We start from the raw sequence: 14239 nt of genomic DNA on the forward strand, positions 1-14239 counted from the left end.
GTGACCTTTTACTCTGAGAAGGGAAAAGAGAGAGTCTAACCAATTAATGCTGCATTGAAAAATTATTGTGATTTTTATATACTATCATATATCATAAAGCAGGTGTGAAGATTTCGGCCACAGTTTGGCCTAATAAACGTCTATTCTTATAATCGTATAATATATTATAATTATAATATATTAGCAAATCTTTTAATCTGCTAATTCCCTTCTGTAAAAGGCACTTTATAAACTGTATGTTGTAAGCAGGGATTCCAAAAATACAGCAAAAATACGAACAGATGAAAATATGCTTGAAAATGCTAATGTTTATACAGACACTACATGGACAAAAGTATTTGGACACATCTCTTAATCATTGAATTCAGGTGTTTCATTCAGTCCCATTGCGACAGGTGTATAAAATCAAGCACTCAGTCACGCAGTCTACCTTCACAAACAAATTTGTGAAAGAATGGGTGGATCCAAGAAGATCAACCAAATTCAAGCATGGTACTCTAAAAGTCAACTTGTCAGTTCATTAAATATTTTTAATACTTTTAATAATAATTTTACATTCACTCAATGTAAGCCTATGCTCTACTTCCTATAAACTTTTGGACACTTAAAGAAGTAACAGAATCAACTTAAACCCAGGAGAGGAATCAGCAGCTAAGTGTTAGTGACTGTAATGGGTCTGAGGATGAGGGTAGAGTAGGCGTCCAGAGACACTGAGGCCAGGCCCTAAAGTCCTAATACATTAAATCTGCACTTACCCTAAACACTCTCTCTCTCTCTCTCTCTCTCTCTCTCTCTCTCTCTCTCTCTCTCTCTCTCATTTGACTGAACAGAATTAGTGGTAGTGGCCAAGTGTCGTTACAGCCCACCCTGCTGGCCATGAAAGGAAGTAACATCAGAAGAACAAAAAAATATAGAAATAATCAGCGTTTGGATGAATGGACAGATCTAATGAGTAAATGAATAAAGCGATAGTTAAACACTGGTGTAGGTGATTATAGTGGGCTAAAACCTCCATATTTCTAGACCTTTCCGGCTGGTCCAGATAAGCGACATGGAGGAGGCGGAGTTGGAGCTGGTGAAGGAAGTGCACTGAACGCCTCACTCAGCACAGTTGGATAACAACGGTCAACTCGAACCGAGAGCACGAACTGCAAGTTTCTTACAGAGGCCAGCGGAATGGAGGGCATTCACTGATGGTGTGAGACTTTCACGAACTCCTCGGACTGGATTGTCGGTCGCTGGCTGTTTTTGTCTTTGTCCACTTTTGAGGTAAGTAAGTTCTGAAGAGCTTCAGTGTTTTACTGAGAGCTGTGTAGTGAAGGAGCTCGCACTGCTGCTCGACCTTTTCACTGACGTTCTCCTCAAAGGTGTGAAGAGCTGCTGTTAGTCAGGTACAAATGTTGTTATTTATGAATAATTAAGTGTTAAAAAATATAACATTTAAATGTAGAATTTGAAAATGTACAGCTGTACTAGTTTCTACAACAGTCCTTAACAGTCCCTCGTGTGACTTTGCAGCTCCAATACCTGATATTTACGTTGTTTACCTGCACATTTTCAGCTGTAGGCTGGTTAAAGTTATTTCTTATTCATTTTCTTATTTATTTATTATTACATTTATACATTTGGATTTTTACATCATCAGTACGTTTGATGTTTTGTACATCCTATTATTACGTATTACTAAGTATTATACTAGAGCTTTCCTATTGGTTCATTCATCATGAAATGTTATCTAACAAATATATATATATATATATATATATATATATATATATATATATATAATGCAATTATGTTAACAAATGTCTATAAAATATGTGTTTATTAGTTATAAAGCTGTATTTAATCAAAGCACGCAGTTGTAAACAAAACCTTAAGCACTTCAGGTCAAATAACACGCATTGTTGATTTTTCTAACTGAAAATAAGTTTGCATCCTGTACAGAAAACACACTTCTGTATAGACTACACTGTATAGAATACACTGTATAATTCCAGAAATAAGTTAAATATGGTATGTTTTATTTTTTTATTTATTATTATTATTATTTTCTTTGCAATGAAAAGAGTACATATTGATAGCATACTTTTACGTTGGAAATCAACAGAACATTTCAGTCTTTTTTTTTTTTTTTTTTTTTTTTTTTTTGCAAGGTGTCCAAACTAGCACTGGAGTGGACATTAAGCATAAATAAAATAAATTTGTAGAACAACTCAGAACATTTAATGCAAAAATTAATATTTGCAAAAGCTTAAAAACATGGGCTCAGCTCAGTCAAACCTTTGGGCTCTGCTTCATGTGACACATCTCAGCTGACGTCCAGCAGAATGTCACTGGGTCAGCTGAGAAAGATGTGTTTTCTGTGACTACAATCAGTCTGTAAGTGTTAACTCTGTTGGCAGAGCTGACTGGTGAAGAGAAAGCAAAGCTGCAGCCATGGTGCAGAAATATCAGTCACCGGTGAGGGTCTACAAATACCCGTTCGAACTCATAATGATGGTAAGTGTGTGTTTGTACACATTCATTAACAAATGATGGTGTATGTCTAACTACATGTATCACGATCAGTTTAAAGCACTGTTAATTTTAATTAACCTTAAATGTTTTATAAAAAATAAAGCTGCTGAACTGTTTGTTGGAGAAATCCTGTAGAAGAACCACTTTTGGATATTTAAAGAATCTTTCCACAGAAGGGCTTTAGTGAAAAATTTAAAGAACTGTCTGGTAAAAGGTTATTTAGGGATGCACAAGTGGTTCCTTTTAGTGTTCCTACTCCATCTACTTCACCTTTTATTTTTACGAGTGAGGTGCTGTTTCAAAAGTGTGCAGTAATGGGTAATAAAGTCTTCTCCAGGAACAGGAACTATAACCAACTATCTCGAGGGCAGTAAAAATCAGCTGCTTCTCTCTATGGTGCTTTTTTCTATGGCTCTCTATTGTCTTCCCTTCCTGCCAAGTCACTAGATCAGTTCCAACTTGAGTGAATATTTAACCCCAACACCTGCTAGACCTGCCAGCTAAGCTTGCTTGTTACTGTTAAAAAGAGCTCAGATCTGCGTTTAAGGCAGAACCTGGTGACATGCTCATGGAGCCAAACTTTCTCACTCTGACTGCTGACTGCGTAGAAAATGGATAATACGTTGCTCTACATTTGCAGTGTCAGACTCGGTGAGGGGAGTAGACAGAGCAGATCTTTGAGAGGTCATCCTTGTGACACCCTGGTCTCATTTCACTATTGAAGGTTCAGGCATGCAGACACTTACCAGACTACACTTTTTCCTCACCTGAGGATCGCATAATTGATACGTTATATGGGCAAACATACTCTGACACCTACACATTACACATACAGGAGCTTTTATGACATCCCATTTTTAATCCACAGGCATTTCTATGGAGTTGTTCCCAGCTTCCACACTTCTGGGAAGGCCTTCTGCAAGATTTTGAAATATGTGTCTGTAGAAAGTTTTGCCCATTCATCTAGAAGAGCATTTGTGAGGTCAGGCACTGATGTTAGATGAGAGGGCCTGACTCTCATCTCATCTCGTTTTAGCTTATCCCAAAGGTGTTTGATGGGGTTGAGGTCAGGTTTCTGTGCAGGCTTAGACTTTGCTTTGTGCACTGGGGTGCAGTCATGCTGAAACAGAAATTGACCTTCCCTAAACTGTTTCCACAAAGTTGGAAGCATACAGTTGTCCATGTATTTGTATGCTGTAGCTTTAAGATATCCATTTACTGGAAATTAGGGGCCTATAGGCCAACGCCTAAAAAACTACTTCATAGCATTGACCCTCCTTCACCAAACAGTTGGCACAGTGCAGTCAGGAAGGTAACCTTCTCTTGGCATTCGCCAAACACAGGCTCACATCAGACTGCCAGATAAAAAAACGTGATTTATCATTTCACAGAACACGTTTCCACTGCTCCAGAGTCCATTGGCAGTGTGCTTTACACCACTCCGTCCAATGCTTGGCATTGTGCTTGGGGATGTGCTTGAAGGCTTGCACACAGCTGCTCGGCCATGGAAACCTATGCCATGAAGCTCCCTGTGCACAGTGTTTGTGCTGATGTTAATGCCAGAGCAGGCTTGGAACTCTGCAGAGGGGTATTATTGAAAAGTGGTAGTGTTTCGGAATCATCACAACTCTGCATAAAGCCAACAGTGCGAGGTCGCCAAGTGATGAGGCGCATAGTGCATAAGAAATCGAATATAATGATGAATAAATACATTAATTAATTCATTAATAATGAATAAATATAAATTAGTCCAAAAGTATCTTTTGTTCTGCATTAACATATGAAATGACCTCCTCCTCCTCACACCTATATCTTTATAGCTGTCTGTTTACATATACTCCTTTGTGTCTCTTTGTGTATGTGCTGAAGTCTTGCAAATAGCATTACTGAACCCTTTTCGTACTTCCTTGTTCCTCTGCATGGTCAATTCAAATGCTACCCTTATCCACCTGTTCGTGTTTAACTGATAATGCATTTACTGGTCTTTAATCATTCAGATGTTCTAGGTAAGCCCTAATAAGCTGAAGAGATTGTTGCCATTTGATTAGGATCTTTTAGCCTAGCATAGGCAACCGTGTCTTCAGACTTTTGCTTTGAAGTGCCCATTTTCTGTGCACACTAGCATAGGCAAAATGCTGTGACAAGGTCTGGTTCATGTAGCAACCCGTTTTCTAATATCTAGCAGAGCCTGGGAGCGATGTGCTGCTCTCCAGTCCTGCTGATGCACAATTGTGGCAAACATAACTAACTACAAGCATCAACAACACCATATTCTCCCAAAGTGGCTGTTGTGTTTGACCGTGTTGCAGCTTTAGGTGTCAAAAAGACTGGATTTGTACATTTAGGCAGGCATAAATAAAACAAGTCAAAACTGCGGCGTAACAGTTTAGGGGTTTTGGAATTAGCCTCTTTTACAGTCTTTCTCCACTAGTCTTTCTGATTGCTGTTGGGTGACTTTATGCCCAACAGAAACACAGTGTTCTGCCTAGGAACGCCTCTGTACTAGTATTGTGGTGGCTATGCTACAGTTTCTGTAGGTTCATCCTGCATTTTTAAGATAAGATAAGATAATCCTTTATTAGTCCCACAGTGGGGAAATTTTCAGTGTCACAGCAGAAAAGAGAAAGCAAGACACTGAGATGCAATGATTCTTAACGATTCTTTTACCTGGTCACTGCCATTACAACTTACAATTTTACTAAAGCTCTTGTCTTAAGGGGCACAATAGTTAGGATAGGTTCCTTTGAACCAAAACATGAGACATTTGAGGGAACACACAATGTGCAGTTCTTAGGGTTATTTTGAGTTGAGCAGCATGTTCTGTTCTCCAGAACACCACCTGTTACAATACTGATAAGAACATGTTCATATTTCATGCTCAAATCTGCCAGCAACCAGCTTCTTTCAGAGTCTTTACTTACTTATCTTTACTGCTACTGAGTAGAGTTATGAAATCAGTAGCACTTAGTTATTTAACCTTTTTCTTCATGTATTAGCTCACAGATCTTTGTTGTTGATGTTACCTCACAGGTATTGACCCCCTTTATATTTGCAAAACTAAGTTGAAGCTTTGAATGAGCATTTTCCTGAGTCTGATAACCCCTACCCAGATATCTGCAAAACTGTGTAGTTGTGTAATCACTCTTGAGGTTATTGCCCTTTTCAGCAGAACTCCACAAATGCTGTTTTTTCTGTCTTTTGACCTCAAAATGATCTCATTACTTCTTTTGAAATGAAGCAATGAGCTCAAGGCACGACAATCCTTTAGCAAAGTTTGCTTCCGCTGAATTTGCATAATTCGTAATGGATGTTATCCTGAAGGGCATTTGTTTTGAGGCTTTGGCATCCGTCTCGCCAAGCAATAGTGTCGTGTCATCATTGCAGCAGAATTGATCACCGGGAGAATGAGGTGACTGTGTAAAACCATTGATCCACCCATGACATCATTAATCCACTGCGGGAATAAGCCTAATGATTTTCAGGCTGGGCTTGACAATAGCGTATTGGCTTTTCAGATTCGCAAAAAGTGTCATTTGACGTCACGGTTCAGTCAGCATGGGCAGCAAAAACACTGTGCCATAGTGTCCATGTACGTCAGTCAGCTCTGCAGTTTGACGTTGACTCTTGTGGCTCTGAGCCACCACATCTAAGGCTAATGTTGTGAAACAGGTCCTCAGGCCCTGTCAGGCAGACTGTCATTTATTTATTTATTTGTTTTTTGTTTCAGCTCACAAAACAACCACGAGTCAGAACCACGGTCTACTTTTATTACCTTAAGTGTTGAAAACTAGGAGAATTAGAAATGCAGATGCAGGTCTGCTTGTACTTTCAGGATCATAGCATGCAAATTTACCTAAAAATAAAACCTTAAGATGCCAGTAGTGAGGTACAATGATATCGTATCAAATTGAAAGAGATGGCTTAACTTACAACATTTGTTTGTAAGCTGTCCAAACTTGCATTACAGTTGACATTATGCTCAAAGATAGTAGAAGACACGTAAGCTACATGCTGGCCTACTTAAGGGCTTTTACAGTGATACACGGAGGGCTGGCAGTGATACAGTTGGAAGTTACAGGATGCTTCCATTACATAAGCTGTGGTGCCCTTTACTCTAAACTGTAAGCGCCATATCATGTTATCATTTACTATAATGGAGGAGGCCTTTATACAACAACAGTGTATTGATTAGATACCAGTCACTGTCACTTTAGAGAACTGGTTCTGTATTTGTGTGTGTGTAATTGCAAGAGATCCTAAGATGTTTCCTAAGTTTTCTTATCATTGGCAGATATGTACATGGAAAAATATTGAATATTAGCCCATAATGCCTTTATCAGTGCTATGTTTAGTTATCCAGCAGTCATCATTACATCAATTTGTGGGAGGTATTTTTACAAGGTATTTTTGCTGAACTTATGCAAAAGCCCCCCTTTTGTACACGAATTATACATCCATTTCTGGACAAGCTGATAGATACAGAACCAGTATTGAAAATAAAAGAAGAAACTGACACAGTAGAGTGACATTACAGGATTTTTACACATATGACTTGGGTTACACGGAGTACGCAGTTCTCACGGAAGGTCTTATTCATGCTGCACCAACGTCACATAGTGCAGTAGCTGGCATACTGAGTGGCAATGAGTGGTGATGACTGAGGTACCTTTTTTTTTTTTGATGTAATATTAAAAGCATCAAAATGATTCGCTGTTATTTCAAGGTGCAATTGCTACATAATGTTGCTTTAAAAACTCTCTCCACTATCCTATAGGATTCAAGCGGCCTCCAGCTTCTCCTCAGAGATAAATGAGTTATGTTTGATCACTTAACCATGTTAAGTGAGCGCCCCCCCCCCCCCCCTTGGCCCCTCACTATTAATCAGTGGATTTTGCTGGAACCCCTTTTCACCACTTGAAAAAACATATTTATGCCATTTTTAATATTAAAAACAAAAAGAGATATTTGAAGTTCGAGACTTGTAATGTAGTACATACACTCAGGCACAAGTGTGCCTAGATGCCCCAGAACTGCATTAGCTGCAATGCTCATATTATAGCACTATTATTAGTATTGCCCTAATAGTTATGTCACATTAGCAGTGTCTTGTAAATGTCTGTTTCCAGCATTGCCAACAGTGCAGTACTTATGACTGTGTTAGATAGAGGTCTTTAGGATCAGATTACAGAGAACTGAGCATTATGCGTGAGTCACTTTAGCTGATAGTCAAACAGCTGTTTAATGGGAGACTCTAGATAAATATTGACAGAGATAATGTGGGTAATTGTGTCAGTCAAATTAGCTGTGATGTGAGCTATAGAGAATGAGTCTAAAGGCAAAAAGCTGGGTTGTACTGAATAGGAGTACTGCCCTTCGTGTCAGTCAAAAATGGTAAAATAGCCATTGTTTTGTAAGTAAACAACATTTTTGAAGCAAAAGCCTTTAGGACTGACCATCTCCTTTTAATGTTCTCTTTTTGGTGTCTTTGCTCATTGGTGTTTAGGCCTGCACAACATGGACAGAACTCTATACTACAGTTCTTTTGCTGGGTGTTGCGACTGTAATATTATTCAGAACAGGAATTTTCCAAATTTTGCTCATGGTGGAGGTGGGGGCCAAAGTCTAATATGTTTAAGGACTGCTCACTGGGGGGTCACTGGGAGGCCAAGACCATTTTAGAGGAATTTATAAACCTCCAAAAATATGTGTAACTATCAAAGATGACCCCAAGTAGTTCTAGGTAAACTACATAACTGATCCTTGATCTACTCTAATGAGAAAAAAATATATAATACTGATATATAGTATTAAGTACATCAGCATAAGCATTTCATTTCACATGCAGTATACAGATAGTGATCGAAGAGCATTACTTTCACAATGACCGACTGTTTTAAAAACTTGATGAGTATTTTTATGTTCCAAATGCTGTACCTCATACTATTCAGATCAACTGACTAGATAAATAACAAAGCTAAGCTAAGGTTAGGTAAAGTTATGATCTAGTGATGAAACTAGCAAGGCCCTCATCTGCTTGCTCATTCCATACAACACTAAACTAGAAACATCAAATTTGACACACTGCTGTGTTTGTCAGCCCCAGAAGATTAATCGTTGTCATAAAATACAAGCATAAATAATGTTGCTCATATAATAAAGGTTCAGCATTAACTATTTAACACCAAGAGCTCACTGGTGTGTTTCAATACATTCTAAAACGGGGCTAAAATCAATGGGATCGTTAATCTGTCCCACCACAGAGTGGTCCTACCCCCCTCATTCAGTGAAACAACATGCATTTATACCACTTGTAATTAAAACTGGGTTTTAAATATTTTCAGGAAAACAAAAATACATCCGCTTTAAAGTTGCAATCAAAGCAATCAAAATGAAACCATGACCACAACACCATGTGACTGCTATTAAGTGCCCTGCCACTGACTGATAAGAAATGAACACCTGTTCTAGAATAACTACCAATGGATCGGAAATCCTTGTTCTTGCTTTATTTGTTTGCTAACTTGTCTTTTGGCCTGGCCCTCACACACCAGAGGCAAAGCCAAAGAACTGGCTACCCCTGGAATCTGACTGTCCACCCAGACTTTCTTTTTGTAATTAGAACTGATTAGAACTATTTTTTTGGAGAAAGTATGCTCTTAAATATAAAGGTGCTTCAAATGGTTCTTTGAGTGATGCCCTAGAAGCTTTTTTGCTTTTGGTTCTACTTAGAACCAGGTTTGGGATATAGATGTGTGATCAAAAAATTACATCTTCACTCTCACACATCTCTGTTGCAAACACAGCTCTTCTAATTTGCTCTAAATTGTAATTAGCTAGTGTATACAAACAGACATGCGGTTCAAACATTTCCTGAGTCTGTTGTATCAGCCCTTTAAATAGCATCTGAACGTGAGATTGCTATTGAGAAACTCATCTTCCGCCTCTTACTTTGTCTAACTGGTGGATTCGTGTGTCTGTCTATGTTTTGTGTGAAACGGACAAATGAACACTCATTATTACAATCACTTAAGACTTACCCATCACATTAGAAACCCTTTATTCTTCATTAAGAAAAAATGAAGAATAAAAGGTTCTCAGGTTTTTGCCTCGCATTTGGAAAGTGCCATTAATGTCGAATTTGAGAAGATACAGGCACCAAGAAAATGCCCTTAGACCTCAGAGGGTTAACTAACAGTATGTAGTTCAGCTGTGGTGCAGATTTATTAGAGATCTGAAAAAAGGGTTACTAGCAGTCTTTCTGTGTCTGAATTTCCTGTCTCCCACCCCTTTACAGGCCTATGAGAGAAGATTCCCAACCTCTCCCCTCATCCCCATTTTTGTGCACAGTGACATAATCAGTGAGAGCAAGAGTGAGGACGGAGCGACTCATGTCATTGAGCGCAGATGCACTCTGGATGTGGATGCCCCTCGACTTCTGAAAAGGGTACCTCTCTGTTAAAAGTCCCAGATTGCTACACAGTAAACAGCTGAAACATGTATAACATGCCCAACAAATACAAATAACATGCCTTAACATTTTATCATGACCCAACATTTTTATCTATGTATATAGATATGACTGTATGTCTTGTTGAAATGACCAGAGAGTCACCTAAAATTATCCTTTGGAGATTGGTACTTAAGCCCACGTAGATCAGATGAAATGTTTAGCAATGTAGTCTCTTATATTCCTGTATGGACTGGATGCATGATGACCAGCTGTTGCTTTTCTTATATACGTGCAGATAGCAGGGGTGGAATATCTGTACTTTGTCCAGAAGAACACCCTGGACCGGAGGCAGAGAACACTGCATATTGAGGCCTACAATGAGACTTTTTCCAGCAGGGTGATCGTCAGGGAGCACTGCAGCTACACGGTACAGTGTACACCGCACTGTAGGGAAACGGTTTTATCAGATGACATTGAGAGTTATCAAAAACTGAGAAATTTAGAGCACATGTGCCTAACCCAGACCTTTATACAAACAAACGTCTGGGTTAGGCAGTGCACTTTTTGATTCGTTCTGCCTCAGTATTGACTCAAGTCAGATAACTGCTGGTATCTTTGCTTTTCTGAAAAGAAAAAAAAAATATTGACTAAATTGGGAACCATAGTTTTAGAATACTAGGTATCTTTATTTGCACACCTCTGCATCATTAGTGTGCCACATCACTGTGCAAACATCACATCCAGGTCTGCAGAGCGTTCCCTGGAGTCTGTAGATCAGTACAGTTCTGTAAACACTGAATTGCCATTTGTAGGTAGACATTGTGCCTACACTCATTGGCCTTTTCATGAAATACACCTACCATTTAGTCATATAATCTACCTTTCTATGTTCACCTTTTAGGCTTTTTTTTATTGCATGTAGTCATCTTATATATAGGGCCATTGTGAATTTCCCAGAACCAACCTGATATGGAGAGTGCGGAAAAGAGTACCAGCAGAATGTGAGAAGTCCTGGTATGAGCACCAGCCCACTTCGACCACTGACAGTAGCCCATTTCAGATATTATTCTGGTACATTTATGGCATTTAGCTGAGGCTCTTATCCAGAGCGACTTACAAGGTTACTTGAATTACAGAGGTGGGCCAATGTTGTGTTAGGAGTCTTGCCCAAGGACTCTTATTGATGTAGCGCAGCATAGTTACCCAGACCGGGAATCGAACCCTGGTCTCTCACATGGTGGTGTAACTGGCAGGTAGTGGTGTTATCTGTTGCGCCACAACAACCACGGGCCACGTGCGTTCTGGTAGTGGCGCTGTCATGACAGTAGGATGATAGTATGTGTCCATCCAATAGTGGTGAAACTGAGCAAAAGTAACATCTGTTCACAAAAAACATGTGGTTGAAGTGAAGCTTTTTAGTTAAATTGAAATTGAATTTCTTGTCCAATAAATCCTCTACAGGTGCATCCAGAAAATGAAGACTGGACGTGTTTCGAGCAGTCAGCCAACATGGATATGAAGTCTTTCTTTGGCTTTGAGAGCACAGCAGAGAAGATAGCCATGAGGCAGTATGCTGCCAGTATTAAAAAGGTGTGTGTGTGTGTGTGTGCGCGCATGTGTGTGTGCGTGTGTGTGCGTGTGCACTGAACTGTTCTTTATATATTCTCTTTCTCACATTTCTTCCTAAAGGGGAAGGAGATCATAGAGTATTATCTTGAAGAACTAGAGGCAGAGGGTATAACTTTCATCCCTCGCTGGAGCCTTCCGTCTACCAGTACTAAAGGTAGCTCAGCTAGACCCATCCCCACAGGCAGAGTGGAGCACAGTAGAGTCCTCAACGGCCCTGCAGACACTGTACCTGGGTCTTCAGAAGGTGAGGCAACCGAAATTATATTCCAGAAACGTGGAATCATTTGCATTCAGTTGCACAGCATCCCTCAAAGGCTTGAATTGGCACAAGTTATGTTTGACTTTCAATGAGAAAAATGAACTAAACAGTTATGTAAGAATGCTGGGTGTACAGTCATTTACAATAGTGTACTGCTCAATATGTATGGTTTGTTCATTTTTGTTTGCAAGTGAAAAGAGGTGAACAAACCCTCTACATAAAAAAAAAAGAAAAATGGCATCATATAGGATAAAAATGTTTGGGGGTTGGCATTATTTCCAAATTAGTTCTGTCACAAATATTGGCAAGTGTGACATTGAGTTCCACAAAATAATAATAAATCATAATAATAATAAAATAAAAATAAAGATAAATTATTAATAATAAATCTGGCTGGTCTTTAAAAAGATTGCATTATCTTAAGCTTCCAAAGAAAATACTAGGTTCCCACAATCTATAGACATTACACACTGTGTTCTTACTAATTCTTACCAGCATACTAGATCAACCCATATGTATTGGATTGTGTCTACATTTAGCAACTTAAGTACATTTGGCTACAGAATCTAAAATCATTTGATCTACAGTACAGGCCAAAGGTTTGGACACACCTTCTCATTCAATGCGTTTTCATGACGCATTGAATGAGTATGAGTATTTTCATGACTATTTACATTGTAGATTCTCACTGAAAGCATCAAAACTATGAATGAACACATGTGGAGTTATGTACTTAACAAAAAAAGGTGAAATAACTGAAAACATGTTTTATATTCAAGTGTCTTCAAAATAGCCACCGTTTGCTCTGATTACTGCTTTGCACATTCTTCTCTCAATGAGCTTCAAGAGGTAGTCACCTGAAATGGTTTTCAGGTGTGCCTTATCTGGATTAATTAGTGGAATTTCTTGTGCAAAAGTTAGGTTACAACACAGCCGACAGCCCTATTGGACAACTGTTAAAATTCATATTATGGCAAGAACCAATCAGCTAACTAAAGAAAAACGAGTGGCCATCATTACTTTAAGAAATGAAGGTCAGTCAGTCCGGAAAATTGCAAAAACTTTAAATGTGTCCCCAAGTGGAGTCACAAAAACCGTCAAGCGCTACAGCGAAACTGGCACACACGAGGACCGACCCAGGAAAGGAAGACCAAGAGTCACCTCTGCTTCTCAGGACAAGTTCATCCGAGTCACTAGCCTCAGAAATCGCAATTAACAGCAGCTCAGATCACAGACCAGTTGAATGCCACACAGAGTTCTAGCAGCAGACCCATCTCTAGAACAACTGTTAAGAGGAGACTGCGCAAATCAGGCCTTAATGGTCAAATAGCTGCAAGGAAACCACTGCAAAGGAGAGGCAACAAGCAGAAGAGATTTGTTTGGGCCAAAAAACAAGGAATGGACATTAGACCAGTGGAAATCTGTGCTTTGGTCTGATGAGTCCAAATTTGATTCCAACCGCTGTGTCTTTCTGAGACGCAGAAAAAGTGAACGGATGGATTCCACATGCCTGGTTCCCACTGTGAAGCATGGAGATTTATTCAAAATTGAAGGCACACTGAACCAGCATGGCTACCACAGCATCGTGCAGCAACATGCCATCCCATCTGGTTTGCTTTTAGTTGGACCATCATTTATTTTTCAACAGGACAATGACCCCAAACACACCTCCAGGCTGTGTAAGGGCTATTTGACCAAGAAAGAGAGTGATGGAGTGCTGCGGCAGATGACTTGGCCTCCACAGTCACAATCAGAGCAAACGGTGGCTATTTTGAAGAAACTAGAATATAAAACATGTTTTCAGTTATTTCCCCTTTTTTTGTTAAGTACATAGATAGATAGATAGATAGATAGATCACTTTATTTATCCCACAGGGAAAGTCAGTTTTTACAGCAGCAAAATCAAACAAGAGAGCAGCATGATAGAGGCATAAAAGCGTAAAAAGTGATTGTAGTGCAGTAATAATTACATTAATATAATGTAATATACAGAATGAATTATGTGTAATGTAACAGTGCAGTAACTACATTAATATAATGTAGTGATGAAAGGCATCCTGGGGTATCATTACAGTATAGAGTTTTAAAGTGGCAGTGCAGATGACAGAGCTGTGTGGCAGTACATACTGATGAACAGAATAGTGTCCGATTGAGAAACAGCGGGACTGTTCTATTAGTACACTCAGTGCACAATAATGTCCCGGCACAGTGACGAGGCGTTGTACAGCGAGATCGCTGTTGGGAGAAACGATCTCCTGTACCGTTCCTTACTGCTGCGGAGCTGAAGGAGCCTGTTACTGAAAGTGCTCCGCTGCTTGACCAGTAGATCATGGAGGGGGTGGGAAGTGTTCTCCAGAATGGCAGTGAGTTTGCTCAGAGTC

At 39.4% G+C, this 14239-nt stretch overlaps 1 protein-coding gene across 1 annotated transcript in view; it reads left to right on the top strand.

Annotated features, from left to right (window-relative positions):
- The first annotated feature begins 1129 nt into the window (after positions 1–1129).
- LOC140574217 (SEC14-like protein 1) overlaps positions 1130–14239 on the top strand; it is a 28424-nt gene continuing 15314 nt past the window's right edge. The window contains exons 1-6 of the mRNA XM_072693969.1: positions 1130–1269; positions 2406–2502; positions 9815–9964; positions 10266–10397; positions 11432–11560; positions 11660–11843. Of these exons, the coding sequence (XP_072550070.1) occupies positions 2440–2502; positions 9815–9964; positions 10266–10397; positions 11432–11560; positions 11660–11843 (658 nt within the window). The 5' untranslated portion in view covers positions 1130–1269; positions 2406–2439. The remainder of the gene's footprint in view (positions 1270–2405; positions 2503–9814; positions 9965–10265; positions 10398–11431; positions 11561–11659; positions 11844–14239) is intronic.

Source organism: Salminus brasiliensis, chromosome 12, assembly GCF_030463535.1.
Source record: "Salminus brasiliensis chromosome 12, fSalBra1.hap2, whole genome shotgun sequence".
In the NCBI taxonomy this organism is placed as follows: domain Eukaryota; kingdom Metazoa; phylum Chordata; class Actinopteri; order Characiformes; family Bryconidae; genus Salminus; species Salminus brasiliensis.